This window comes from Microcebus murinus, chromosome 12 (assembly GCF_040939455.1).
Source record: "Microcebus murinus isolate Inina chromosome 12, M.murinus_Inina_mat1.0, whole genome shotgun sequence".
Classification (NCBI taxonomy): Eukaryota; Metazoa; Chordata; class Mammalia; order Primates; family Cheirogaleidae; genus Microcebus; species Microcebus murinus.
This window is the reverse complement of record NC_134115.1, coordinates 58730584-58755459: the sequence shown is the minus strand read 5'-3', so window position 1 is coordinate 58755459 and position 24876 is coordinate 58730584. Positions and strand designations below refer to the sequence as shown.

Below are 24876 nucleotides of genomic sequence, written 5' to 3'. Positions count from 1 at the left end.
AACCTCTTGTAAGCCCAATTAGGAGGCATAAAAGAGAGTAAAGATTAAATAGACCAAGAGTAGTTATTAGAAAAAAAATCCTTACAAAAGAGAAAATTAAAAAATTATTAAAATTCCTCAGCAACCAATTTGAAAATTTGGAGGAAATGGGTAACTTTCAGGGATGATATAAATTATCAAGATGGACCCAAGAGGAAGAGGAAAGCTTGAATAGCTCAAATGCAATAGAGAGGTGACGAGAGATCTCCTTTTGGGAAAGATTTCATTCAGATGGCACCAGCGCTGAGTTTTATCTAACCTCAAATAATAATTTCCATGTCATTTAAACTAGTCACGACTATAGAAAAAGGAGAAATGCTCTCACATTTAATATATAAAGCCAATATAACTTGATACTATTCCTAATAAACTCCAAGTAAAAAAAGAAAAAGAGGAAAACTGCTTAAATATAATGCAGACTAATTACTAAAACCTAACAGCAAACATTGTTCTCAATGGTGAAACACTAAATCCATTTCAATTAAAATAAAAATTTAGGGATGCTTTCTAGTACCCTGTTATTTGATATATTTTAAAAATGTTACCAAATGCAGTAAGATAAGGCAATGAATTGTTATGATCAGCTGAAAAGAAATTATAAAGTTATATTTTTTGCTGCTGATATGATTGTATTACCAGAAAATCCAAAAGACTTCAGTAGAAGATCTCTAGTAAAAAGACTTAATACAATTTGGAGAACTCTAGTAAAAACACAATACAATTTGGAGAGTTGACTTGGATACAAGATAAATATAATGACAATAAATTGTTTTCTTCTTTAGTAATAACATCTCAATTTAAAATGGAGAAATTTCAATTTATAGTTACAAAATTATAAAATTATTAGGGTAATAATTGGAACCACCGTATGCCATCCACTATTCAAGTGCTTTGTATTAAGCCAATCAACCCCCACTACCCTATTGAAATAGATTACTATCATCACTTTTATTTTATAGAAGAGAACACTGAGGAACAGAGAGATTAAGTGATCTGCAAATCAGTGTGATATCTCAGAGGTGGGATTTGAATCCTAGCAGTTTGGCACTGATACATACCCACTGTGCTATGGCACATAAGTTTAATCAACAAACACATAGTTCTCATATGAAGAAAGTTACACTGTACAATATTACTAAAAGATATAAAGCATGATTGGGATGAACAGAAAATCAACCCTATCCTTGGATGGGAAGATAAAATATCAATAAAAATGTCAATTCTCCCAAACTTAAAGTATAATGTTAATATAATTACAATTAGTATATCAAGAATAGGCAAGGAAAACTATTTTTTTTTTAAATAGAAACATTTTGGTATGAAAAAAATTAAAGAAATTCACTTTACAAAATATTAGAACATATTGTAAGGTCACTAAATCCAATCAATAGGTAAAAGGGAAAAACTAATTAGAATAGAATAGAATAATAGAATAGAACAGAGAATCCCAAACTGGGTGATAGTGTATACAAAAACGACAATTTAGCTCACTGGAGAAAGGAAGGATGACATAATAAAGGTGTGGAACATATGGCTCTTCTCACTGAGCCCCTGTGATGTGCTAGCACTGTGGGCTAGCAGGGCTCGCATCGCTGTGCAGTGGTAGAGCATGGTGGGGGAAGCCAGCCTTCTGTCATGGGACACTTGCATCATCAAAGTGGAGGCAGTGAGAGACTGATGGATTTCAGCCCATCCTCATGGGTTCTGGCTTATCTATTCCCTCCCCCACTTTCTGCCTAACTTCCCTTACCTGCTGCCTGCCCTACACACTCCAAGCTCCCGTATCAGAAGCAAAGATGGGCCAGGCGTGGTGGCTCACGCCTGTAATCCTAGCACTCTGGGAGGCCGAGGCGGGAGGATTGCTCGAGGTCAGGAGTTCAAAACCAGCCTGAGCAAGATCGAGACCCCATCTCTACTATAAATAGAAAGAAATTAATTGGCCAACTAATATATGTAGAAAAAAATTAACCGGGCATGGTGGTGCATGCCTGTAGTCCCAGCTACTCGGGAGGCTGAGGCAGCAGGATTGCTTGAGCCCAGGAGTTTGAGGTTGCTGTGAGCTAGGCTGATGCCACTCACTCTAACCTGGGCAACAAAGCGAGACTCTGTCTCAAAATCAGAGACTGTTGAACCAGCTCAAACAACTGCATAATTGTGTAGGGATATTTCCCTGTACCACGTCTCTTAAGTGAAAAATACGTGGATATCTATACATACATGCACATGCATATGCTAATGGTTCTGCTCTCTCTGACTTACCCTGACTGATATACTAAAGGAAGGATGTACGGGTGTTCACTGTGTCATTCTTTCGGCTTTCCTTTAGGCTTAAATGTTTCAAAATAAAATTCTACGGGGAGAAAAAAATACACTCAAAGGATTCTAACCTCAACAGAAAAGCAAATCCAACTGACTAAAAAACATGAAAATGGGCTCAAATTCACTAGGAGTGAGGGACATGCAGTTTAAAGTAAAAATGAGATACCATTTTATACCCATGGTGGAAAGCAGGGGCTTATAACCAGTGGGGAACTCTGAGAGCCTATGTGGAACACATGCCCTCGGGGTTATTCCCCCACACAGGGGGTGAGGTTGCTGGGGTATTCATACACCAGTTCCTACCAGTCCTTGCTTGAGAGCTGCTTTGCAGGGAGGCATTGATTCTTTAGCACTTCTGGCCTGCCTTGTGTTGGGGCAGAGAAAAGCTGCAGGCAAAATGCTGTGCCTGGCAACTGGCCTCCAGGCAGACATACACCACGTGGTAAGGCCTGAGGGGACATGGTGATAGTATCTGCCACCCCCTGCTTTAAATTCATGCTGTCACTGCAGGAGAAAGAAGAGGAATAATCCAGTCATGGTGGCCCGAGCCTATAGTCCCAGCTACCTAAGGAGGCTGAGACAGGAGGATCACTTGAGCCCAGGAGTTTGAGTCCAATCTGGGACAACAGAGCAAGATCTGTTTTTCAGAAAAGAAAAAGGAATAAAAGAAGGAGAAGAATAAAAATTTACCATAGGGGGGTCAGTAGAACAAGCTAAAATACTCATTGCTGGGGTTGGTTCTAAGGCTACAACGGATATTCTTCACTTCCTTCCTCTACCATCCATTCATCCATTGTAGAGCCCCCCCCCCAACTTTCCAGCAGGACTTCATGCCAGACTAGATTGCTTGCCTGGTGGGTAACCCAGACCCTCATTTCTTTTCTTTTCTTTCTTTTTTTTTTTGAGACAGAGTCTCACTTTGTTGCTCAGGCTAGAGTGACTGCCGTGGAGTCAGCTTAGCTCACAGCAACCTCAATCTCTTGGGCTCAAGCGATCCTCCCGCCTCAGCCTCCCAAATAGCTGGGACTACAGGCATGTGCCACCATGCCCAGCTAATTTTTTGTATACATATTTTTAGTTGGTCAATTAGTTTATTTCTATTTTTAGTAGAGGCGGGGTCTCGCTCAGGCTGGTTTCGAACTCCTGACCTTAAGGGATCCACCTGCCTCGGCTTCCCAGAGTGCTGGGATTACAGGCGTGAGCCACTGCGCCCGGCCCAGACCCTCATTTCTAAGGGCTCTGGATACTGATTACTGGGCCCTTCCCAGGCTGTGGTGGTCCAAGCTGCCCATTCATGGATCTATCACTGGACAGGGAGCTTCACGAGGCACTCACAAACCCCCTGACATGTAGACGCAGGCATACCTTAGAGATGTTGTGGCTTCTAGTTTGAGAGCACTGCTGTAAAGCAAGTCACACAATTTTTTTGTTTCCCAGTGCATTTAAAAGTTACGTTTACACTATACTGTAGTCTATTAAGTGTGCAATGGCATTATGTTCAAAAAAATGCTGAGGATCATCTGAGCCTTCAGTGAGTCATACTCTTTTTGCTGGTAGAGTGTCTTGCCTCAATGTTGATGTCTGTTGACTGATCAGAGTGGTGGTAACTAACTGAATGTTGGGGTGGCTGTGGCCATTTCCTAAAATAAGGAAACTATGAAGTTTGCCACATCAATTGACTCTCCCTTTCATGAAAGATTTCTCTGTAGCATGCGATGCTGTTTGATAGCGTTTTACCCACAGCAGAACTTCTTTCAAAATTCGAGTCCATCTTCTCAAACTCTTTCACTGCTTTATCAACTAAGTGTAGGTCATATTCTAAATACTTTGTTGTCATTTTAACAATGTTCAGAGCATCTTCACCAGTAGTTTTCATCTGAAGAAACCACTCTCTTTGTTCATTCATAAAAAGCAGCTCCTCATCTATTCAAGTTTTTTTTTTTTTTTTTTTTTTTTTTTGAGACAGAGTCTTGCTTTGTTGCCCAGGCTAGAGTGAGTGCCGTGGCGTCAGCCTAGCTCACAGCAACCTCAAACTCCTGGGCTCAAGCGATCCTGCTGCCTCAGCCTCCCGAGTAGCTGGGACTACAGGCATGCGCCACCATGCTCGGCTAATTTTTTTTTTAATATATATTAGTTGGCCAATTAATTTCTTTCTATTTATAGTAGAGACGGGGTCTCGCTCTTGCTCAGGCTGGTTTCGAACTCCTGACCTCGAGCAATCCGCCCGCCTCGGCCTCCCAGAGTGCTAGGATTACAGGCGTGAGCCACCGCGCCTGGCCTCTTAATGGCATTTAGAATGGTGAATCCTAGGCGGGGTGCGGTGGCTCATGCCTGTAATCCTAGCACTCTGGGAGGCCGAGGCGGGCGGATTGCTCAAGGTCAGGGGTTCGAAACCACCCTGAGCAAGAGCGAGACCCCCATCTCTACTATAAATAGAAAAATTAATTGGCCAACTAATATATAGAGGAAAAAATTAGCCGACCATGGTGGCGCAAGCCTGTAGTCCCAGCTACTCGGGAGGCTGAGGCAGGAGGATTGCTTGAGTTTGAGCCCAGGAGTTTGAGGTTGCTGTGAGCTAGGCTGACGCCACGGCACTCACTCTAGCCTGGGCAACAAAGCGAGACTCTGTCTCAAAAAAAAAAAAAAAAAGAATGGTGAATCATTTCCAGAAGGTTTTCAATTTACTTTGCCCAGATCTATCAGAAAAATCATTATCTATAGCAGCTGGACCCCAAACCCCATGTTGGTCAGACCCTACATGAAGTTTAATTAAAAACCTAAGGAGTAGGGACAGAAAATGAAAAATTACTAAAGTACTGGTAGGCTTACATCCCAGGGAGGGAGCAGCATGGCTCACATCTCCTGCACGGGCTGGGGTTTGCATTTGTGTTTAATAACAACATTGATCTCTGTGCCAGTGGCAGTGGTCATTGAGAAATCCTCATATAAAGAAGGTATCTGGGAGATAAAGCTCTGCAAGCAGAGATTACACTTAAGTTCTCTTTTTGTTGAAAGAATCCCAGATGGAACAGTGCATTGAATGATGTGACAAGCAAGTACTTGATCCCTGTCCAGCTGGAGGGAGGATTGTACCCATCAACATGTAGCCTCACAAAATGTATTTCTTAAATAGTAAGGCTTAAAAGTCAAAATTCTTCCCTGAACCATGGGCGGCAGAATGGATGTTGTGTTAGCAGGCATGAAAATCACATTCATCCCTTACAAATCTCTGTCAGAGCTCATGGGTGACCAGGTGCACTGTCAATGAGCAGTAACATTCTGAAAGAAGTTTTTTGTTTTTTGTTTTCCTGAGCAGTATGTCTCAACAGTGGGCTTAAAATATTTTGTAAACCATGCTGTAAACACATGCAATATCATCCAGGCTTTGTTCTTCCATTGCTAGATCACAGGCATGGTAGATTTAGCATAATTCTTAAGTGTCTAGGATTTTCCAAATGGTCAATGGGCATTGGATTCAACTTAAAGTTACCAGCTGCATTAGCCCCTAACAAGAGAGTCAGCCTGTCTTTTGAAGCTTTGAAACCAGGCACTGACCTCTATTCTCTACCTATAAAAGTTGTGGATGGCATCCTCTTCCAATAGAAGATTGTTTCATCTACATTGAAAATATATTGTTTAGTGTAGGCACCTTTATCAATTATCTTAGCCAGATCTTCTGGATAACTTGCTGCAGCTTCTACATCATTTTATTCCAATGTAAAATGGAATTTCCTTCCTTCATTTCATTCTGGAACTTTTCCTTTGCATTCACAACTTGGCTGAGAGCTTGGCATAGAAGACCTAGCTTTTGGCCTATCTTGGCTTTCAACATGCCTCCCTCACTACCCTTAATCATTTCTAGCTTTTTTTTTTTTTTTTTTGAGACAGAGTCTTGCTTTGTTGCCCAGGCTAGAGTCAGTGCCGTGGCATCAGCCTAGCTCACAGCAACCTCAAACTCCTGGGCTCAAGCGATCCTTCTGTCTCAGCCTCCCGAGTAGCTGGGACTACAGGCATGCGCCACCATGCCCGGCTAATTTTTATATATATATATCAGTTGGCCAATTAGTTTCTTTCTATTTATAGTAGAGACGGGGTCTCGCTCTTGCTCAGGCTGGTTTTAAACTCCTGACCTTGAGCAATCCGCCCGCCTCGGCCTCCCAGAGAGCTAGGATTACAGGCGTGAGCCACCGCGCCCGGCCTCATTTCTAGCTTTTGATGTCAAGTGAGAGATGCGATTTTTCTTTTCACTTGAACATTTAGAGGCCATTGTAGAGTTATTCATTGGCATAATTTAAATATTATTGGGTCTTAGGGAACAGGGAGGTCTGAGGAAAAGGAGAGCCATGGAGGAAATGGCTGCACATTGGAGCAGCCAAAATACACACAACTTTTATTCATTTAAGTTCACCATCTTACATAAGTTCCCTTAAAAACAATTACAATAGTAACATCAAAGATCACTGATCACAGATTTCCATAACAGGTAAAATAATAATGAAAAAGTTTGAAATATTGCAAGAATTACCAAAATGTGACACAGAGACATGAAGTGAGCACATGCTGTTGGAAAATGGTGCCAATAGACTTGCCAGATGCAGGGCTGCTACAAACCTTCAATTTGCAAAGAACGTAATATCTGTGAAGCATAAGAAAGTGGAGCGCGAGAAAAACGAGGTGTCCCTGTACGTTCCTCCTGCTTCCATTATGCAGCAGCAACCGTATGTCCTCATGCTGTCAGGTCATCAGGTTCAATCACCTCTTCCAGGATAATCATTCCCCACTAAATTCGAGAGTAGCTAGGCACAATGCTAGGCATGGAGGACTCTACTCTGTGAGTCAACATAGATTCTCTCTAAGCATCTTTTTCACCTTTAACACCCACTGCTAACTGAGTAGCCATCTCCTTATTTTCCCACTTAAACTCCTGAGAATGAGTGTTTGGTAAGCTCACATCATGCTGAAGTCTAAGCCACTGGCTCATCTCTGGACTGGCCAGCCTCAATGCAGTCACCCACTTGCTTATTTCAATCAGCTGAGGTCAGAGGGGTAGGGGCACAAAATACAATTTCTGGGGCCTGGGGCTGCCTCATCAGCAGGGGTTTGCCCCTTTAAAAAGGCCTACAGGCCTATGTTGACTCCACAGGCCTACAGGTGTGGCTGGCACAATGTTTGACCTATTTGCTTGCTATGGGGCTATAGTATCATCACCGGCTCCCTGCTAGTCACTTGGTCAGTTCCTGATAAATTTACAGCCCACTGAGCCCAGTTTCCTAATCTGTAAAGTAAGTTGAAGATCCTTTCACATGGAAAATGCCTGATAACTGCCCCTCCCCTTAAACTTTTGTACATTAGCTATTTGTTAATCCAGGACTCCCTCCACCCTATGCTTAGGTAATTTATTTTTTGAACCCCCAATTTCATTTTTCAGTAAATGCTTGCTTTTATTACTTTTATGACCCATTTAATTCCATGGCTTGGAGCCATCATTTTGCCCTGTTGCAATGTCTGAATCTTGAGTTTGCCACTTAATGTATTTGCTTTTCTTTTCAGCTCCGGGCCATCAGCATATATGAATAGCTTCTGTGTCACCATCTGAGATAGGACCAAGGACAGGTCTGGGGCAAGTCACCAGAGACCTATCCACACTCTTTTACTTCAGTGATCAAAGAGCTGCAAATCCCCTTAGTGGTGCTATCAGAGGTCTCCTATTTCCTCCTCCTGAGCCTGAAGCCATTGCAAGGGACCTTTAAAGAGGCCTTTGCTAGGCCGGGCAAGGTGGCTCACGCCTGTAATCCTAGCACTCTGGGAGGCTGAGGCGGGTGGATTGCTCGAGGTTGGGAGTTCAAAACCAGCCTGAGCAAGAGCGAGACCCCGTCTCTACTATAAATAGAAAGAAATTAATTGGCCAACTAATATATAGAGAAAAAATTAGCCGGGCATGGTGGCGCATGCCTGTAGTCCCAGCTACTCGGGAGGCTGAGGCAGGAGGATTGCTTGCACCCAGGAGTTTGAGGTTGCTGTGAGCTAGGCTGATGCCACGGCACTCACTCTAGCCTGGGCAACAAAGTGAGACTCTGTTTCAAAAAAAAAAAAAAGAGGCCTTTGCTGAAGTTCACACCTACTGTGTCTCCAGCACTTGGTTGAGGTCAGACTATCTCGAATTTTACAGATGGGAAATTATGACTTGCCCAAAGTCATATACTGTGGCAAGGCTGGCCTTTTTGTCCTCACATCACGTTTTTTCTATTACATCATACTTCCTCCACAGTTTTACCTACCACTCCAGGAGGCCAGTGGGTTAAAGCAACAAAGATAGGTGTAACCTGACTTTCAGGGTCTTAGGAGACTTCCCTGACTTCCGGATGTTGACTGGACTTCACCAAGATTAGTATAGACGAGTCCTTTTCTACACAGCAAATTCTTCCCGATGCCCTCACAGCTGGGCTCCCTCCTCTTGTCTGTTTTAACAACCATTCCCTGTAATGTGCAGTGGACAGGTCAGGAGAGAGCAAGAAGTGGGCTATGGCGTTTGTCCTCTAGGATCTCAGATGACCATAACCATACTATGGTCCTGGAAAAGCTGAAATGTACTGACCCTCAACTCTTAAAAAGTCTTCCAGTGTTCCTGATATTTGGGCAGTAGAGGTGCGGCATGGAGTTACAGGTGTCTTTTCTGATGTCCAGCCTTGAAAGGTAGTGTGAATGTCAAACTTGCGGAAACCCCAAGTGACACACACGTGGAAGAGGAAGGATCTCATTCTCCTACCCTGTGCATGAAGAAAGATGGTCTAAGACGGAAGGGAATGCAACGGAGGTGTGCACTTCAGCTCATCCCAGTTCCATCTGGGGAGCCCCTTCTTGAGCCTCATCAAGGGTCAAGTTGGGAAGCATGCCCATGGATTCTTTGTTTTGAGTGCACACTGGAAGCTTGGGTTTGGCATTTTACCTGGCATCCAGGTCATGCGCACCTGTGTACTGGTTCTAAAAACTGAGACATTATCTACGGTTTATGGAACTCCTGCGAATGTTCCTGCAATTGATTTGCTCACAGGCTGCCCACCCCCACCTACTGTATGCCACAGACACAAGTACCCTGACTGTCCCCACCAGCTGCTACCAGCTGCTCTACACACTCCCACTCACTCTCACTGCCCCTGAGGTCTCTAGGGAGTCACCAACACATGCCACCCACTGTCTGTATCTGGGGAAGGCGCTGACAGGGTGCCTGGGGGAGGGGACTGGGTCGTTGGAAACTTTAATCAAGCAGGGACGGTTAACAGCTGCAGGTATACCTTAGGAAACAGTGAGCCTTAAAAAGGAAATACTTGTAGACTCTCTTGCCATGACCTTTGAAGACTTTTCTAAAAGTGGCCTGTCATTCCCTGCTGTGGAAAAAGATAATAGCGACCACAGGCACCCTTCAGGCACAGAAAGCTTCACCCTCCAGGGGGACTTTGACATAGCTGCTTACCTCACAGACTGCAAAGTCCCCGGAAACGCTGCCCATGCACGCACACACATACACCTGCCTCTCCACAGACACCTTCCTCAGGTGTCCTTTGTCCTCTGTGGCCACTTCCTCTGGGGCAGGCTGGGCCATGCTGTGGGGCAGAGCCCCGGGACCCACTGCAGCACCCTGCCACACCCCACCAGTCACAAGCTGTTAGTGTGCAGTGAGGACCTCTCCGTTTTCCTTTTTCCTCCCCACAGCTGCAGGGGGCAGTTTTGAGGGGGCAGATGTCACCCTGCTAGGGGGTGGGTTTTCCCCACCTCCATGCCTTGTCTTGTTGCAGCTCCTTCCCATCATTAGATGTAGGCCCTTTCGGGGTTCCTATTAGGGGTCACATCCTGGTAAAAGAACATTCAGGAGCACTGCTGGGCACCACTGCTCAGCAGCCCCGTTCCCCTCCGCCACCGGTTCCTCTGTCCATCAGCCAGGCCCCACCACCTCTGGGCCCTGGGTCCTTCCCCATGAAGGCCCCTTCTTCTTCCGGGCTAGAAGTAAAGGGGCAATGTGGGTTTTTAAAAGAAGAGCTTTACTAGGAAAGTAAGAGGGAAACCAAACCAAACCAAATCAAGAAAATATGAAAACCTTGGCTGGCCCGAAGTCTGCAGCTCAGCTTTGGTTCTGCTTCGTCCCTGCCTTGCCTTGCCTAGGACCACACAACCCTTCTCAATCCTATTTGAGAAGCCACCAAATCAGGGACCCTTTTCTGGGAACCCACATCTCGTGGAGACCCCAGGAAGAGGAGGAGCTGAAATCTGATGGGGAGCATGGAGCCGCACCCTTGAGCGGGGGAGATCGTCTGCGGTCACTTGGGCACAAAAGAGCTCCAGCTACACATGGATAAGGCCCAGCAGACAGGGCAGTGAGGATGGAGGGCAGGCACATCAGCGCAGATGACCCGCATCCGGGGTTGGGAGCCCAGCACTGCTAGCGTGGGTTCAGGGTGCATGAAGGGCGGACACAGGCAGGACACAGGGACAGGCCCAGCCCCTACCTCTGTGCTCCGGACCTCAGTGTCCCTCCCCTGCCCCTCTGGTGGCGCCCAGGGATGCCTTCTGCATCACTGAACCCATCTGTCTGAGGCTTGCTTACACCTTCCTCTTTCGCGTGGGGAAGTCAGAAGCTGAAGTGCTAAGCTGTGTAGTCGCTGGGGGAACGCGGAGCCTGAGTGTGAAGGGACGGAGAGCAGAGCACAGGGAGGCTTGGCAGGTGGATGACAGGGAGGCAGGCGGGGCAGAGGGGCTCAGGACCATGGCTGAGACCATCACCTATGCCGACCTGCGGTTTGTGAAGGCTCCCCTGATGAAGAGCGTCTCCAGCCGGATGGGACAGGGACAGGGTAAGGGTGGACCAGGCGTCTCCTAGAGAAGGTCTCCTCCTCAAGACCCCACCCTCCACCCCAGCCCCTTCCCGACTCCCACCTTGGTCCGTCTTTTATCCTCTCCTCCGCAGACCCCGAGGCAGACGAGGACGGGGAACTCACCTACGAGAACGTGCAAGTGCCCCCAGTCCCAGGGGCGCCCTCGAGCTTGGTTTCTGGACTAGGGGACAACGCAGGTCTGGAGAGCCTGGGGCTGTGTGTTTGTGGGGGGCCGTGTCTCCGGTTCTCAGGGAAGAGAAGAAGGAAACAGGATAAATGGGAGCGGGGAGAAGAAAGTTCCCTGGGTCAGGTGGAGATGGGGAGGGATCGGGGCAGCCCGGTGGGGAGATGAGTTCGAGGACAGGACGCAGGGGGACCCGGGAGAGAGGAGCGGGTGGGGAGAAGACTAGGAGAGACCCAGGAGGGAGCTGAGAGGGTGGGGCAGAGGACGAGCTGCGCAGAGTGGCCGGCGTCCCCAGCACTTGCAGAGGGCAGCGCGGGCGGACTGGCGCCCCCGGGTGGCGGGTCGGCTGGAGAAGGGGCATCACCGGGGCTTCCCGTCTCGGAACTGGCCGCTCCCTTCGCAGGGGTCAAGGCGGAGCACCCAGCTGCGGGCTGGCGCTCCGGGACGTCACTGGCTGCCAGGCTGGCTGTGTCCTGTGAGTAGCGTCTAGTCCCTGCTGTCACGATGCCTTTTCGGTCTGACTGGGGTGGGGATGGGGGGCTGCTGGGCCCCACGGGGGCGCTGTCGCCGGGGATGGGCTCTCGCCCCCCTGCTCTGCCCCTTCCCCATCCTCGGGCAGATCTTGCCCACCCAGATCACCTCCCTGCTTGGGATGTCCCAAGTCACATACCTCCCCACCCTTCTTCTCTCCCCTTCTGGGATTTAGTTCTCCCTGTTCCCAGGTGATGCCCTTCAATCCTCCTTACCAGTAACAATCCCCAGCTCTTATTCTGGAATACTCTCCCTCCCCTACCTGCAAAACACTCCACTACCCGGACAACACCCACTGTGCTTGTCCCCTCAACTCTGCACCCTCTCAGGGATGCTTACCCAGGAATCTCCCCTGCCCACCCATCCCCTGACTATACATTCTTCCCCGGGGCTGACTGCCCCTGTCCATCCCACTGTCCCCCAAGGCCGGGCACCCTGCTGGCATTACCTCCTGCTCTGCCTGCTCCTCATCTGCCTGCTGTTAGGAGTGGCTGCCACCTGCCTGGGAGTGCACTGTGAGTAGGCTGCCCCCATTTCCCATTTATACCGAACTACTTTCTTCCCTACTCTCCCCAAAAGCTGCCCTTCCTCAGCAAGGCCCATAGTCACTTCCACCACATCCTTAGTTTTTGATCTGGTTTCCAGCCAGGGCTGTTGTAGAGTGCCCTGTCTTCCTAAATTGTCCTTTCCTAATCCCGGAGCTCCTGGAGCTTCAGACAGTCGGATCTTATATTTCGGCCTGCTATGCAAAAGGTTGCAAGAAGCAGGAAAAGGGCCAATGCTGCAGTCTCAGCACAACAGGACACAGCTGGAGAAGATGCCCTCCAAATCTCTCTTTATGGCCAAACAGATCTGCAGGCATCTGAGCAGCTCCAGCAGGTGAACAGGGTTCTGGAAGCCACTAACAGCAGCCTGAGGCAGCAGCTCCGCCTAAAGATAACTCAGCTAGGGCAGAGGGAAGAGGACCTGCAGGGGTCCAGGAGACAGCTGGCCCAGACTCAGGAAGCACTACAGACAGAACAGAGGGTTCACCGGGATGCCGAAGAGCACTTGCAGGCCTGTCAGTTAGACAGGGAGAAGACAAATGAGAACTTGCAAGGTGAGAAGGAGCAGAAGAGCGCCTTGGAACAGCGGCTGAACAGCATTCAGGACACACTGAAGCGCCTCATCCAGTGCCAATCACAAGGTATCTGGGGAGGGACAGAGGGGAGCGGGCAGCTGTGAGGGATGGGCTGAAGCCGGGAGGTGCTAGTGGCAGGGATCTATCTACCAGGGCCCAGTGAGTTGTTCAGGAAAGGGGCAGTGAACCAGAGTGGTGGCTGACATGAGCTGAGCAGCCTCCGTGACAGGGAGGAGGACCAAGCTACATACTGGATTGAGGGAATCACCCAGCTCCAAGGCTGATCCTGTCAGGGAAAAGCGGGTAGCAGCCAGCAGTGCAAAATCACACTGTCCAAAGCAGCATGTGGCAAACTCAGGTTTCATCCGGTTGACATCAGTGGCAAGGATCTGAGGACCCCTGAATTTGGATGTGAAGTTGATTGTTTGCACATTTTTCTAAAGACAGGATCCCCAGATTTGATTAATTTTCACTACATCTGGGATCCTTCCAAAAGTTAAGAATCACTGACGGGCACAGGTGCAGTCTGGTAGTGGGGCTAGGCAGCTGAAGTTCTCAGCACTCAGGATGAAGTAGGTCGGGGGTTGTGGTTAGGGAACTAGGATGGGGTGTCCAACCATTTTGCAAGCAGGAAGCCAGACTGTAGGTGGCGATGGTGGGACACATAAAAGGGGAAAGGTTGTGCCAAAGCAGGTTGAAGGTCTAGGCAGGACACCAGGCCCAGGGGGACTGGAGTGTTTATGGACTACTCCTGGGGTTAGGCTCTGTTTAGCTTAGGGGGCATCTGGATGCTCCCCTAGGCTTACGACAGCAAGATTATGTGCAGACACCTCCCTTCTTGCCCTTCTTACCTTCTTGGCCTCAGTGATTCTCAGTTCCATGCCAGGGCTGCCACCCATTCCCATACCTGCAGCCTCGACCTTGATCCCACGCTGCTCCTCTGTTGAAAGGATGATTTCCGACTTCCACTCTGATCACAGCTGCCCACCACGCCTCCACACTTCCCCACACTTCTCTGACCTCATTGCGGCCTCCAGCATGCTGACTCCTGTTTCCTCTCTGCCCATCAGCTGTCTCCTGTCCTCACTTCTTTCCCTACCCATCTTAGGTTTGGGGTTCATCATTTCAACCCTTTGCTTCTTTGTTCCATTGTCTTTCTGGTGCACCCAACAGGCCAAATCTCAACTCTGGATGAACCCAACTGCTCACTTTGCCCAGGCCTGCACCAAGATGTGACAAATTGTACAATCATTCTGCTCAGTGCCACTGAAAGCTCTAGTCTCTCAGCACTGCCTGGCGACCTCTGCAGTGGTCGGCTTGCTGTTCGTAATTCCTTCCCCCACTCCCTTCCCCGTCACTTTCAGCAGATGCCTCATCTCCCACTCGGTGGACTTCCCATCACCAAGTCTACATATCCATTTGCATTTTTGCCTATCCCCATCTTTTGCAAGGGCAACTGCAACAGCTTTCTGAATGTTTTTCCTACCTCCAACCCTCACCTGAGTCCATACTTCATATTGAAGCCATGGTAATCCTTTAAAAACAAAAGTCTGATCATGTCATCACAGTCTAGATCATTATGGTTAATTAATTACATAAAAAATTATGGAACATATATTATATGCTCTAGCACTGTGTCCAGGCACTTAAGATAAAGTAAAGCTAGTGAACAAAATTCCCCTATGTAAAACCCTACACTGATTTTCTCTTCCTCATGATATAAAAGTAAAAAATCCTTAATAAGACTTCCAAGGCCCCTGCCTACCTTTCAGCAGGCCACTTATCCCTTCACCTTCAATTTGGCCATGCTGGCTTATTTTTATTCCTTTAAGTTGCTACAGGACAGTAGCTCAAGGGAGTATTTGGGTGGGGACACAAGAAAATGTTGAGAGAAGAGAAGGAGCCAGTGGAGAGGGAATGAGTTTGAGTGTCGGCAGTAGGACTGATGGAACAACGCAATGGAGATGGGTGGGCTGGGATCAGGAGCACAGATTGGGGTGTGGATGTTAAAGAAAGAGGGATGTTGATTTCATATGGTCAGTCAGGAAAAGAAAAACACAGAAGAGATAAATTTTGAGGAGAACAGGAAATGGAGACTTTAGTTTCTGCAAAACAGGACCCAAGGTTGTCCACTTGCAGAAGACTGTGAGGGAAGGAGGTGGCCAGTGCCATGGGAGTGGGAGGCTCTTGGATGTGCAGTGGGGATGCTTTAGGGGGCGGAGGAGATGAATGAGAGGCCCCATGAACAGGTATGGGGGCCCAGGTGATGTTAGCCAAAATGTTGGGGTAGACTGCAATTGTTCAGAAATTGGGGGCAGTAACACTGGTTCCATTAGAAGAAAACTCCCAGATTGTTAAGAAGTAATGTTGTTGAATGTTAAAGCATTTACTAAGTATACACACGTATGATATTTCCAGGGGAGGCAAAAGAAAGAAAGATTGCAAAGATCAAGGACTAGAAGTCCATGAAGGTGCTGAGATTAGACCTACGGGAATATTGTCAGAAACCAGATTGCTGAGTAGTCACTTTCATGCCAAGCATTGCTGCTGTCACACCTTTCTGCTTTTTAGACACTTGCTGTCCGGTGGGATGGATACAGTACTCGGGAAGCTGCTTTTACTTCTCAGTTACTCGGAAAAGTTGGCAGGAGAGCAAAAACCATTGTGAATCTCTGTCTTCCAAGCTGGCCACCTTCGGTGAAACTCATAAATATTCAGTAAGTGTAGTCTTATCCACAGACTGTAGTGGGTACTGTTAGGTAAGGGGACATATGTCACCAAGGCAAGAAAGGCAGTGCACACATGGCCGGGGCATGCCTTCCTTTTCCATGGCAGACTGTGATAATCAGTCACAGTATTCTGTCCTGCTGAGCTTGGAAACAGCCTCTGCATCTTCTCAGCACAGTGCTCTGGGCGGCCCCTATTCGCTGACCAGAGTTGGCATGAGAGCTGAAACTTATGAACCATCTCTGCTTTAATTTGTGTCTCAGTTTGCTCATCAGCTCCCAGAGCTGCTTACTAGGTTCTTTGACTTCATGGCTTGTGGCCTCTCAGGCAGGGAGGTCCCATATCTGGTGGGTTGCATTGTAGGGAATGGTTCATTGGGACCAGAACAGACCACAGAATGACTCCCCTCCAAAGGTTGGCAGAAATTCTTACCCAGCGGGGAGGCAAGCTGAACAGTGAGCCTGCAGCTGCAGGGTGGCACTTGAAGGATGCAGGGATAAGTCACCAATGAGCTGTTGTGTACCAAAGAAGGGCACAGCCCTCTTGCCAAAGCTCAGAGGTCTCACATGTTCATTTTCTTCCATATTTCTCATCACTCTCCACCCCACTCTGGTCTTTCTGAATCTCCCCAGCTTCCTCAATCCATCAACTCAGGTGTATTTTCGTCAATTTTTGGTTCAGAGGATTCATATTGGATTGACTTCAGCATTTATAAGGAATGGCGTTGGAATAATGATCAGTAAGTTTGTTAGGACTTTTGAGTATTTTCAACTCCATGATCCCCTCATAAACACACAGTAATGAGATTTCCTCCCCAGGTGCTACTGTCAAAACTCCTCCATAACCTCCAAAACTCCTCCATAAACCAATAATTGCCTATTTATCTGTTTCCACTATTTGATTCCTAACTCCTTAGGGCAATCTTACCTTCTATTCTGTCTTCAGTACCTAGAAGTCCCTGGCACATACTTCTTTTTTTTTTTTTTTTTTAATAATTGCTAGATTGGGACCTATGCCATCTAGCAGAGGGAGAAGCAGAGGGTTCAGCTAGGGCTTCCCAGCTGATGAACACCAGCATTCCAACTTCCCATCCCTTGACAAGGCTACCCAAACTGAGATTGTATTTTCTCAGTAGGGACCACTTGAGTCACTAGGGCTGCCCCAGGAAAGTGAGCAAGGGAGCAGTGGGGTAGCTTTCAGGATCAACCCCAGGGACCCTGAAACAGGGGGACCACCTCCTTATCATTCCCTAACTGGAGTTTTCATCTTTAAGACCTTGGGTGTTCTTTCCCTGTGCTTAAAGCCTCTTCTAGTTGGAGTCCAGACATCTGTCCCTGAACCATGCCCAGATGTGGCCTTAGGCAGGCAGGGGGAGTTAGCACCTGGTCCAGGTTTTATGCAGGGCAAGGAGAGAGAAGGATGGGCTAGGATGGGTCCGGAGCACATCCCATTTCCACTTAACTACTCTTTAGGTTCCATGATCGAATCCAAAAATGTGCCAAGGTACAAAGATTTTGGTCATGGTCCAGAAATACAGGAAAAGTACAGGAAGAGTTATGTTCAACTTTTCTTCCCTTCATCTGTGAGATGGCAGCTTTCAGGTTTCCAGATGGGGACCACTGAGATATGTAAGTGTGAGGGGTGGGGCTGAGGCCTGGAAGTGTCAGGGCAGAGGGACTCAAAGCAGGGGCCCAGAGGTCCAAGGAAACAGTCACATCCACAGCCTCCAGTGGCTTGGTCTGCTTATGTAAGGGTGGGCTGGGCAGGGAGAGGGGCAGGTAAGGCCTAGAACTGAAGGGAGGCTGGTGACATGGCTGTCTAGGGAGCTGGGGAGGAGACAGGTGAGCTGGGTGAGGGTTTGGGGACAGTCAACTGCAGAGCTCACTAATGCTTTACTCTTCCAGACACTCATGCCAACAAGAGCCTATGCCCCTCATCCCTACCTGTGGCCTGCAGTCCTAAGATCACTCTCTCACTCCCTGGCACTTCCTCACCGTGGGCAGGGCCCAGCCAAGGGCTGATCCACGCCTGACACGTCTAGCCAGCCTGCTGCCTGCTTGCAATCCTGCTCCAGAAACTGGACCATTCCTGGGGAAAGGGTGAAGAAGCCTCTAGAAAAATGTAGCCTCCCCAAGACTCATCCATAGTGGAATGGGGGTGTGGGAGGAGGGCGCACGGGCTGAGTGGATAGGGGCGGCCCGGAGCCAGCCAGGCATTTTTATTGAAATATTTTTAAATAATTGCACGTGTTAGTCTCGTGTGTCAGCAATGCTGTGTCTGGTTCAGTGATCCCCAAGGGATGGCGAGCCCAGGGGTTGGACTAGAAGTGCTCTGTCCCTCGAGTCCATGCTGAGGCTCCCCTACATGGGGAGAAGAGCCAGTCAGCCCATCTGGGGCTGGCACTGTCCAGCAAGTGCGCTCTGTCCTCACGGGGTGTCCCGAAGGCCGAAGGTGGAGGCCTGAGACCGCAGGCCCCACTGCTAAGAGCGTGCCCCAGGCAGCTGCAGGCTGGGCGTGGGTGGCTTGGCGTGGTGCCCTCGGTGGCAGAGGAGACTGCCCGCCTCACAGTTCAGGTTGCGGTAGCGGGCAACAGCTGGTGTGGGGCGGGGGCACATGGACAGGAAGCCAAAGCTGAAGGGGCCGAGACAGCAGCCAGGACAGGGCAGCCCCTCATCGGGCTCCCGGGGAGCTGAAGGGGGTGGCGAGGCTTCTGTCCGCTCCAGAGCTGCTGCCCGGGGCAGACTGTGCTGGGCCCGGTTCCAGGGCTCCCCAGTCCAGCTTTGTGGGGAGTTTACCACCACAGCTGGGGGGTTGTTGTTGAGAGGAGGTCCTGATCTAGGGGACCAGGGTTGGGAGGCCGAGGAACAAGTGCTGATAAAGTTGTCTGTGGCCACGGCCAGGGGCTGCTGGGGAGGTGGTCCCGGGGGTTCTGGCTCAGGGCTGCTGCCCTCGCACTCCATCTTCTCTTCGGCCGAGGGGCCCACGGGGGCAGGGCCAGGACCTGGCAGTGCTGTCTCCATACGTCTCGGGAGTTCAGGGGATGAGGGTAATGAGTGGCAGCGGCGGGCAGGTGTCCCAGGCTGGACCAGGGTCTCTGGAGTGGTCACCAAGGGCAGCTGGGGGGAGGGCAGTGGTGATGGTGGTACAAGGGGCAGGGGGGCGATGGGCTTGCTGGGTGTGTCCAAGAGCTTGATCTTGCCACCCCTGAGGTCTTCCCGTAGTGAGAAGGGGTTGACTCGAGTCAGATTGTCCCCCCAGGTCGGGGGTGATTCTGGTGATGGGGGCAGGAAGAGGTCTGACCGGCTTCGGGAGAGCCGGGGGTCTGGCCTGGGAAGCGTGGCAGAAGGACCCCCTTTTGGAACAGACCCTGTAAACAGAGAATCTGGGGTTACTGTTCTCTGCATGTGGTCATAGTTCCGTGGGGGCTTCTAGGACGCTGGCAGGACTACAGCTTAGAAAAGGGAGCCCCACAGCATGCTTTGGAAAGGGGAGATGTCACCTCCAGCCCCCCTTTATCTCTTCTTTCCTTCCTCCTCTCCCTCAGCCTCTAGCATTAGAAAACTGTCTTCCTTGAGATGTCCTCCCACCCCATCCCACCCCGACTCCCAGGCTTCTCAACTGATAAACACACTTAGCCTCCCCCAGATAATTCTCTGAGTTCTAAGGAGGAGAGAGGCCACAAAGGGACTTAGCTAGGTCAAGGTCATGCTCACTTACCCTGATTGTGTGTCAGGGGAGTCCTGGTGAGGGGGGCTGGCTCAGGCAGCTGCTCCAGGATCCATTCCAGGTGCTGGGTGATTTCGGTGAAGGGGGCACGGGTGCTGGGTTCCATCTGATGGGGAGAGACAGGGGCAGCTTCACTCAGTGCTCCAAAAGAGGGTCCCTGAGTTTTCCTCCCATCAGCTGGGGCCCACAGGGCAGCCAAGTCAGCTCATGATGGGGGTGGAAGAGGGAGCAGGAGGGAGAGTGAGGCACTTACGCTGCAGCAGTGGATGGCCAGGAGCAGGAAAGGCAGTGGGCAGTCATCCCCCACTAGAGTTCGGAAAGCAGGCACATCCAGGCCAAAGTCCTGTGGGGACAGAGAGGAGGGGCCTCCAGTCAGCCTCCCTTGGGTTCTCCTTCTGTCCCCCAGTCAGGACCTCAGCCTCCAGAGAACCCTCCTTGGTTGTGAGCTGCTGAGTCAGGAGTTCTCCTTCCTTTTGAAACAGACATTCACCTCGGTACGGGGTAGGTAGTCAGGGTCCGCAGGTACTCGGGCGATGAGCTCACAGAGGACAATCCCAAAGGCAAAGACATCAGCCTGGGGGGAGGAGATAATAATGTTAGGGGGAGGAATTGACAGTTTTCATTTCAGAAATTTGCCAGAATATAGCAGAATTTGGGAGGTGGGGATCTCAACAGTTTTAATGTGTTGGAAGGTGCCTGTGAGAAGCACGGGGAATCATGAGGGCTCCCGAATGTCTAGTTGGGTTCTTATCGGGATGGATGGGGCCTTATGGGGATCTGAAGGGTTGACATCTTACCTTCTCATCATACAGCTCACCCCGCAACACCTCTGGAGCCATCCAGTATGGGGAACCCACCACAGCCAAAGGCTCCTTCCTTGCCCCTTCCCTGCAGGGGCAGGGTAGTCAGAAACATCCCACTCGGGCATCCTCCCCCAGAAAAAGGAGATGAAGTGAGCCCCCTTCCCACCCCAAGAGAAATGCCCCTGGGGGCTTCACTCAGATAGGGGCCCTCTGGGAGGTTTAAGGGGAACAGAGGCATTCACCTCACCTATACACAGGAATCTTTTCAGCCAGCCCGAAGTCACCCACGACAGCTGTGAAGCCTTGGTCTTCCCGACGGACCAGACAGTTCTGACATGCACATATAGCATCCCCACACACTCGTCACCTTCTGCTCTCTGGTCTCCCAATATACAACCCAAAGCCCTGCCACTCCAGCATACCCCCAACCCTCTCTAATCTCCCAGTTCTCCAATGTACCCCAATATCGCAGCATCATCCAACACTCCAAACACAGGTTGATACTCAGACCTCCAACATTCCCCAATGCCTTCCCTTTATATATCTTGTATCCAGATTCCAACATCCATGTTACAACCTAATAGTCTCAACCCCCCTTTGATACCTCCACCTGCCTGGCTAGCCTACCTTGGATGTGAGGTCTCGGTGGAAAACACCTTTGGCATGCAGGTACCGAAGGCCTCTGGCAATGTCCAGAGCCAGGCGGAGCCTGACTGGCCAAGATAGGGGTTCAGGAGAGCTGAGCAGCTGTTCCAGGGTCCCCCCATTCATATACTGGGGGGAAGGAGAAGGGAATGAATATCAGGCTTCAGTCTGTATTCTAGGTCTCCCACTTATAAGCCAGGGGACACTCAGGAGGGATCACAAAGAAGGGTGAGTCTTTTAAGTTAAAATTATTTAAATTTAAATATAACTAAACATTTAGTTCCTTGGTTACACCAGCCACATTTCCAGTGCCCTAGCCTAGTGGCTAGGGGCTACGGTATTGGGCAGCACAGGGAGAGAACATTTTCATTCCTGCAGAAAGTTCTACTGGGCAGCACTGTTCTAAGGGACACGGGGAATGAGAACAGCTGAGGCCTTTTACATGTGGTTTGCCCAAAGGGAAGTTCAGGGACACCTCCTGGGGAGGCAGTCCTACTGCCTCTCATTATTCTTCTGTTGACCCATCAGGCCCGCTGATTCCCTTTCTCCTTGATAGTGTGGGCGGTTCCCCCCTTCCCCGCCTATCCTCACCTCTGTAAGAGCGTGCAGCTGTCCCTGGTGCACACAGACTCCCATGAACCTGGAAGAGGATGGAGAAGACAGAAGGGTAGGCTGTACAAGCCCTGGCTCCTCCTCAGTTCCCACTTTTCCCGCGGGACTTCCCCCTTTCTATCCTGCCCAGCAAGCTACCCAGCAAGAGGCCGGGCCGCTCACCTTAGGATGTTAGGGTGCCGGAGCCGGTTCATCAGCTGCACCTCCCGTAGCGTGTTGCCCCGGTTACTGGGGAGCTTGTTCATCTTCAGCACCATGACTTGCCCTGACTGTCGGTGCCGAACCTGGGGGAGACAGGGCCGGCAAGCGCTGGGCAGGTCGCTTGAGCCCGGGGCCCACTTCCCCTCACTCCTGGCCCCCTAGTTACAGCCTGCAGTTGAAGGCTCGGTCCCGCCCCTCTGCCCTCTCGGACGGTCCTACCTTGTAGACCTCAGAGAAGAAGCCGGCCCCGATCTTCTCCGCGCAGTGGAAATCGTCCACACGCGCCAGGCTGGACACCGCGCTGCGGAGAGCCCGGTAGGAGGAGGGGCGGCCCCGGCCCGGGCCTCCGCCCGCGCCCCCCGGCCCCGGGGGCCCCTCCCCCGGCGCCTCTCCAGGCCCGGGCCCAGGGCCCCGCAGTGGGGGCCGTTCCCCGGCCATGGCCGGGCCCCCAGCCCGGGCCTGCCTTACATGGCAGGGTCCCCGGGGCCCGGGCAGGCCGCGCTCGCCATCGGCGCGGGCCCAGCTCGATCCCGGGCGCCGGGACTCTCTCTCCCGCCCCGAGAATGGAAGATCTGCCGAAGATCCCGGGCCCGCCCCCGCCGCGCCGGCTTGCTGGGCCGGGGTGGACGCTGCTCCGCTCCACGCAGGGCCTGGGTCGGACGGCGGTGGCGGCGCCGGTGGCGGCGGAGGCGGCGGAGGCGGCGGCGCACCCGGGAGCGGGCGGGCTGGCTCCCCGCAGGCGGAGGCGGGCGGGCGGGCGGCGGCTGCTCAGCTTAGCCGCTGGGGCTCAGGCTCCGCGGCCTGCCGGGGGCGGGGCTGGGCCGGGCCTCGGCTTAACTCCTTCTAGCCCGGCCTCGGGGCAGCGGCCACGCCCCCTCAGGTACGCGCCCCACCCCCACCCCGCCGCCGCGACCACTAGGCGACTAGGTCTGCGGCGCCGGGGTCAAGGAAGTTCGGGGCTGAGCTTGAATAACGGAAGGGATTTAAGGGTTGATTATGCGTACGCGAAGCTCAAACGTCTTTTAGCTGCCCCGAGAGTCCTTTCTCCTCTCCCTCGGGTCATTGTCCAAAGAGGGCCGGGCTCAGGAACCCGCCCAATGCTTGGGCCCCAGGGAACAGCAGGGCAGAAAAGTAGACCCCTCAGGCCCAGGCACAATCGGAGGCAGCCCAGCAACCTGTCCACCTTCCCGGCCTGCGCCCCGGCCCACACTGTCCATTTCCCAGGTCTCTTCGACCCCTACACCTTAAAACCTCTGGACTCCCTCACTCCTTCTACCTTCTCTGCTGGTTATGAAACCCCGGGGCTACAGCGAGCCCTTGGCCGGCCCATCCCTGGCTTGGCCCCGACTCCTCCTCACTCCATCCCGCCTCCGCCGAGTGAAGTTCAGATTCCAGCGCCTCCGCCCAGTGACCACCCAGCCTGGACCTCCCTCTGAGTACTTTGGCCAAATGACCCCGTCAAGAGAAGCCTCCACCTGCAGGGAAGCCCCTCCTTCCGCGAGACCCCACCCCTCAGCAAGATCCCGCCCCCTCAAAGGGCGCTTCCCCGCCCCTGCCCCGGAGTGCCCACTCTTGGTCAGTGAGACTCCTGCCCTTCACGGGGACCTTTCCTCAGTACGATACTGCCACCATCAGTGTGTACAGAACCCCTCAGTGCTGCACCCCCTCCTCTGTGTGTTCCTACCACGCAGTGAGACCCCCACCTCTCAGAGTGACTCCACCAGTCATTGTGACCCCACCTCTCAAGGTGACTCCTCCCTCAGTGCAGCCCAGCCCTTATCAGTGTGACCCTTCTTAGCAGGTTCCGCCCTCCGTCACCTAAGGAACCCGGTCTGCCCCCTCAGGCCGGAGGAGGGGCTGCAGCTGGTTCCTTTAAGTTGGCGCGGGGGTCCCGGGTGCGCACGCATAGTCTTTAGGACACTGTGCGCTTGCCGTACCCGACGCTTCCGATTCTGTCGCTGGCTCCACCCCCTGGGTCAACGGAGAAATAGCCAATCATTGCCCGTGTCGGGTGACGTCACTGGATCTCGGTTGTCGGCTCCCAAGCGAGCGGTGTCAGGCGTCCGTGAGCCGCTTGCCACCTAGCGGCGGCATGGAGGGCGGCAGGAGTGAAAGCTGCGAGTCTCGGATGCAGAGACAGGCTGAGAGAGCTGGAGGGAGCAAGGCTGAGCTCACTTTAAGATTTTTAAAGTTCTGCATTTCTATCTCTGTGGTAAGCAAAGAAAAAATTAATATAAGCAGAGTCCGCATCGCGTGAGTGACCACCTTCAAACGGAGTCTTGTTACAGGTTTTTGAGAGTTGTAGCCAAGAAGTACTATTTAAGAACTAGTCTTAATAAGTCTATTTAAGAAATGGTCTTAAATGATACTTGAGGCGTTAGGGTCAAGAGAAGGGCAGATGCTGTCGTGATGCACCGCACAAGTTTGGAGAAGAACGGGAGACATTTGCAATTCTTCCAGAGTGAATTTCAGAACAGCTTCTGCCTGGGGCATGTGCATCATGTTCATTTTTCTGGGAAGCATTTGGTCTCAGCAAAGACCCTTATTCATCACATTAAATTAATGTTAACATCACAACAATTTAATTTGTGAATCCGCTTTCTGTAGTTGTATAAGATCTATAAACACTAGGGATTTATGCCTTGTATTTTTTTTAAGTATTAATAATATCAGACAATTTAATCGACATTGGGTTCTGACCCTTTACCCAAGTTTGAGAATTACCATAGTAGCTGGTGATAGTAATTCCAAGCTGAAGAGCCAGGAGCCTGTTTCAGAAAGATCATTGTGGTGGTGTGTGGAGGCAGGGAGGCTGATTAGGAAGGAGTCTGTGACAGGTTTAATCAGGAGAGGATGAGGGACTGCACTAGGATGGGAATGAAAAAGAGGGAGAGGAGGAAATGTTCAATTAGTAAGGGAGGTAACATGGGAAATCTTGCTGATTGATAGTATCCAAAGTCAGTCAGCCTTGTGGAGAGAAAGCATGTTAGCAAGGACAATAAGTTTCTAGCTTGGATGACTGGATGATGTCAACCCAGATTTAAAAACAGCCATGAGGAGGAAAGGTTGGGGTGGGTGGAAGGTAGATGATTGTGATAAGCA

General features: G+C 50.8%; 2 protein-coding genes across 3 annotated transcripts; one reads left to right on the top strand and one right to left on the bottom strand.

The window, feature by feature from the left end:
- The first annotated feature begins 11014 nt into the window (after window positions 1–11014).
- On the top strand, window positions 11015–18027 carry CD72 (CD72 molecule). Of its 2 annotated transcripts, XM_012770062.3 has the most exons (9): window positions 11015–11204; window positions 11318–11422; window positions 11813–11884; window positions 12366–12455; window positions 12791–13126; window positions 15632–15777; window positions 16420–16526; window positions 17260–17415; window positions 17692–18027. In XM_012770062.3, exons 1-8 carry the CDS (start codon window positions 11117–11119, stop codon window positions 17408–17410), a joined length of 1095 nt encoding a protein of 364 aa, XP_012625516.2. In that variant the 5' UTR covers window positions 11015–11116; the 3' UTR covers window positions 17411–17415; window positions 17692–18027. The 2 variants fall into 2 exon arrangements, with proteins under 2 accessions (XP_012625516.2, XP_012625517.2); XM_012770063.3 differs by lacking the exon at window positions 17260–17415.
- Window positions 17968–23754, bottom strand: TESK1 (testis associated actin remodelling kinase 1). The gene is made up of 10 exons (XM_012770047.2): window positions 21994–23754; window positions 21736–21857; window positions 21553–21601; window positions 20944–21090; window positions 20564–20646; window positions 20311–20401; window positions 20004–20087; window positions 19767–19856; window positions 19505–19619; window positions 17968–19154 (listed from the first exon to the last, which is right to left on the bottom strand). Exons 1-10 carry the CDS (start codon window positions 22210–22212, stop codon window positions 18268–18270), a joined length of 1887 nt encoding a protein of 628 aa, XP_012625501.1. The 5' UTR covers window positions 22213–23754; the 3' UTR covers window positions 17968–18267.
- Between the last annotated feature and the right edge of the window lie 1122 nt (window positions 23755–24876).

What these genes read in the sequence shown, in the direction of transcription:
- CD72 (XM_012770062.3), top strand. Translation starts at nt 11,117, where the DNA reads ATGGCTGAGACCATCACCTATGCCGACCTGCGGTTTGTGAAGGCTCCC. An exon ending in CACCTGCCTGGGAGTGCACT is followed by an intron (nt 12,456 to 12,790) that starts GTGAGTAGGCTG and finishes ATGGCCAAACAG; the next exon opens with ATCTGCAGGCATCTGAGCAG. An exon ending in CATCCAGTGCCAATCACAAG is followed by an intron (nt 13,127 to 15,631) that starts GTATCTGGGGAG and finishes TCTGCTTTTTAG; the next exon opens with ACACTTGCTGTCCGGTGGGA.
- TESK1 (XM_012770047.2), bottom strand. Translation starts at nt 22,212, where the DNA reads ATGGCCGGGGAACGGCCCCCACTGCGGGGCCCTGGGCCCGGGCCTGGA. An exon ending in AGCTGCACGCTCTTACAGAG is followed by an intron (nt 21,091 to 21,552) that starts GTGAGGATAGGC and finishes CCTTCCCCCCAG; the next exon opens with TATATGAATGGGGGGACCCT. An exon ending in ACTACCTACCCCGTACCGAG is followed by an intron (nt 19,857 to 20,003) that starts GTGAATGTCTGT and finishes CTGTCCCCACAG; the next exon opens with GACTTTGGCCTGGATGTGCC.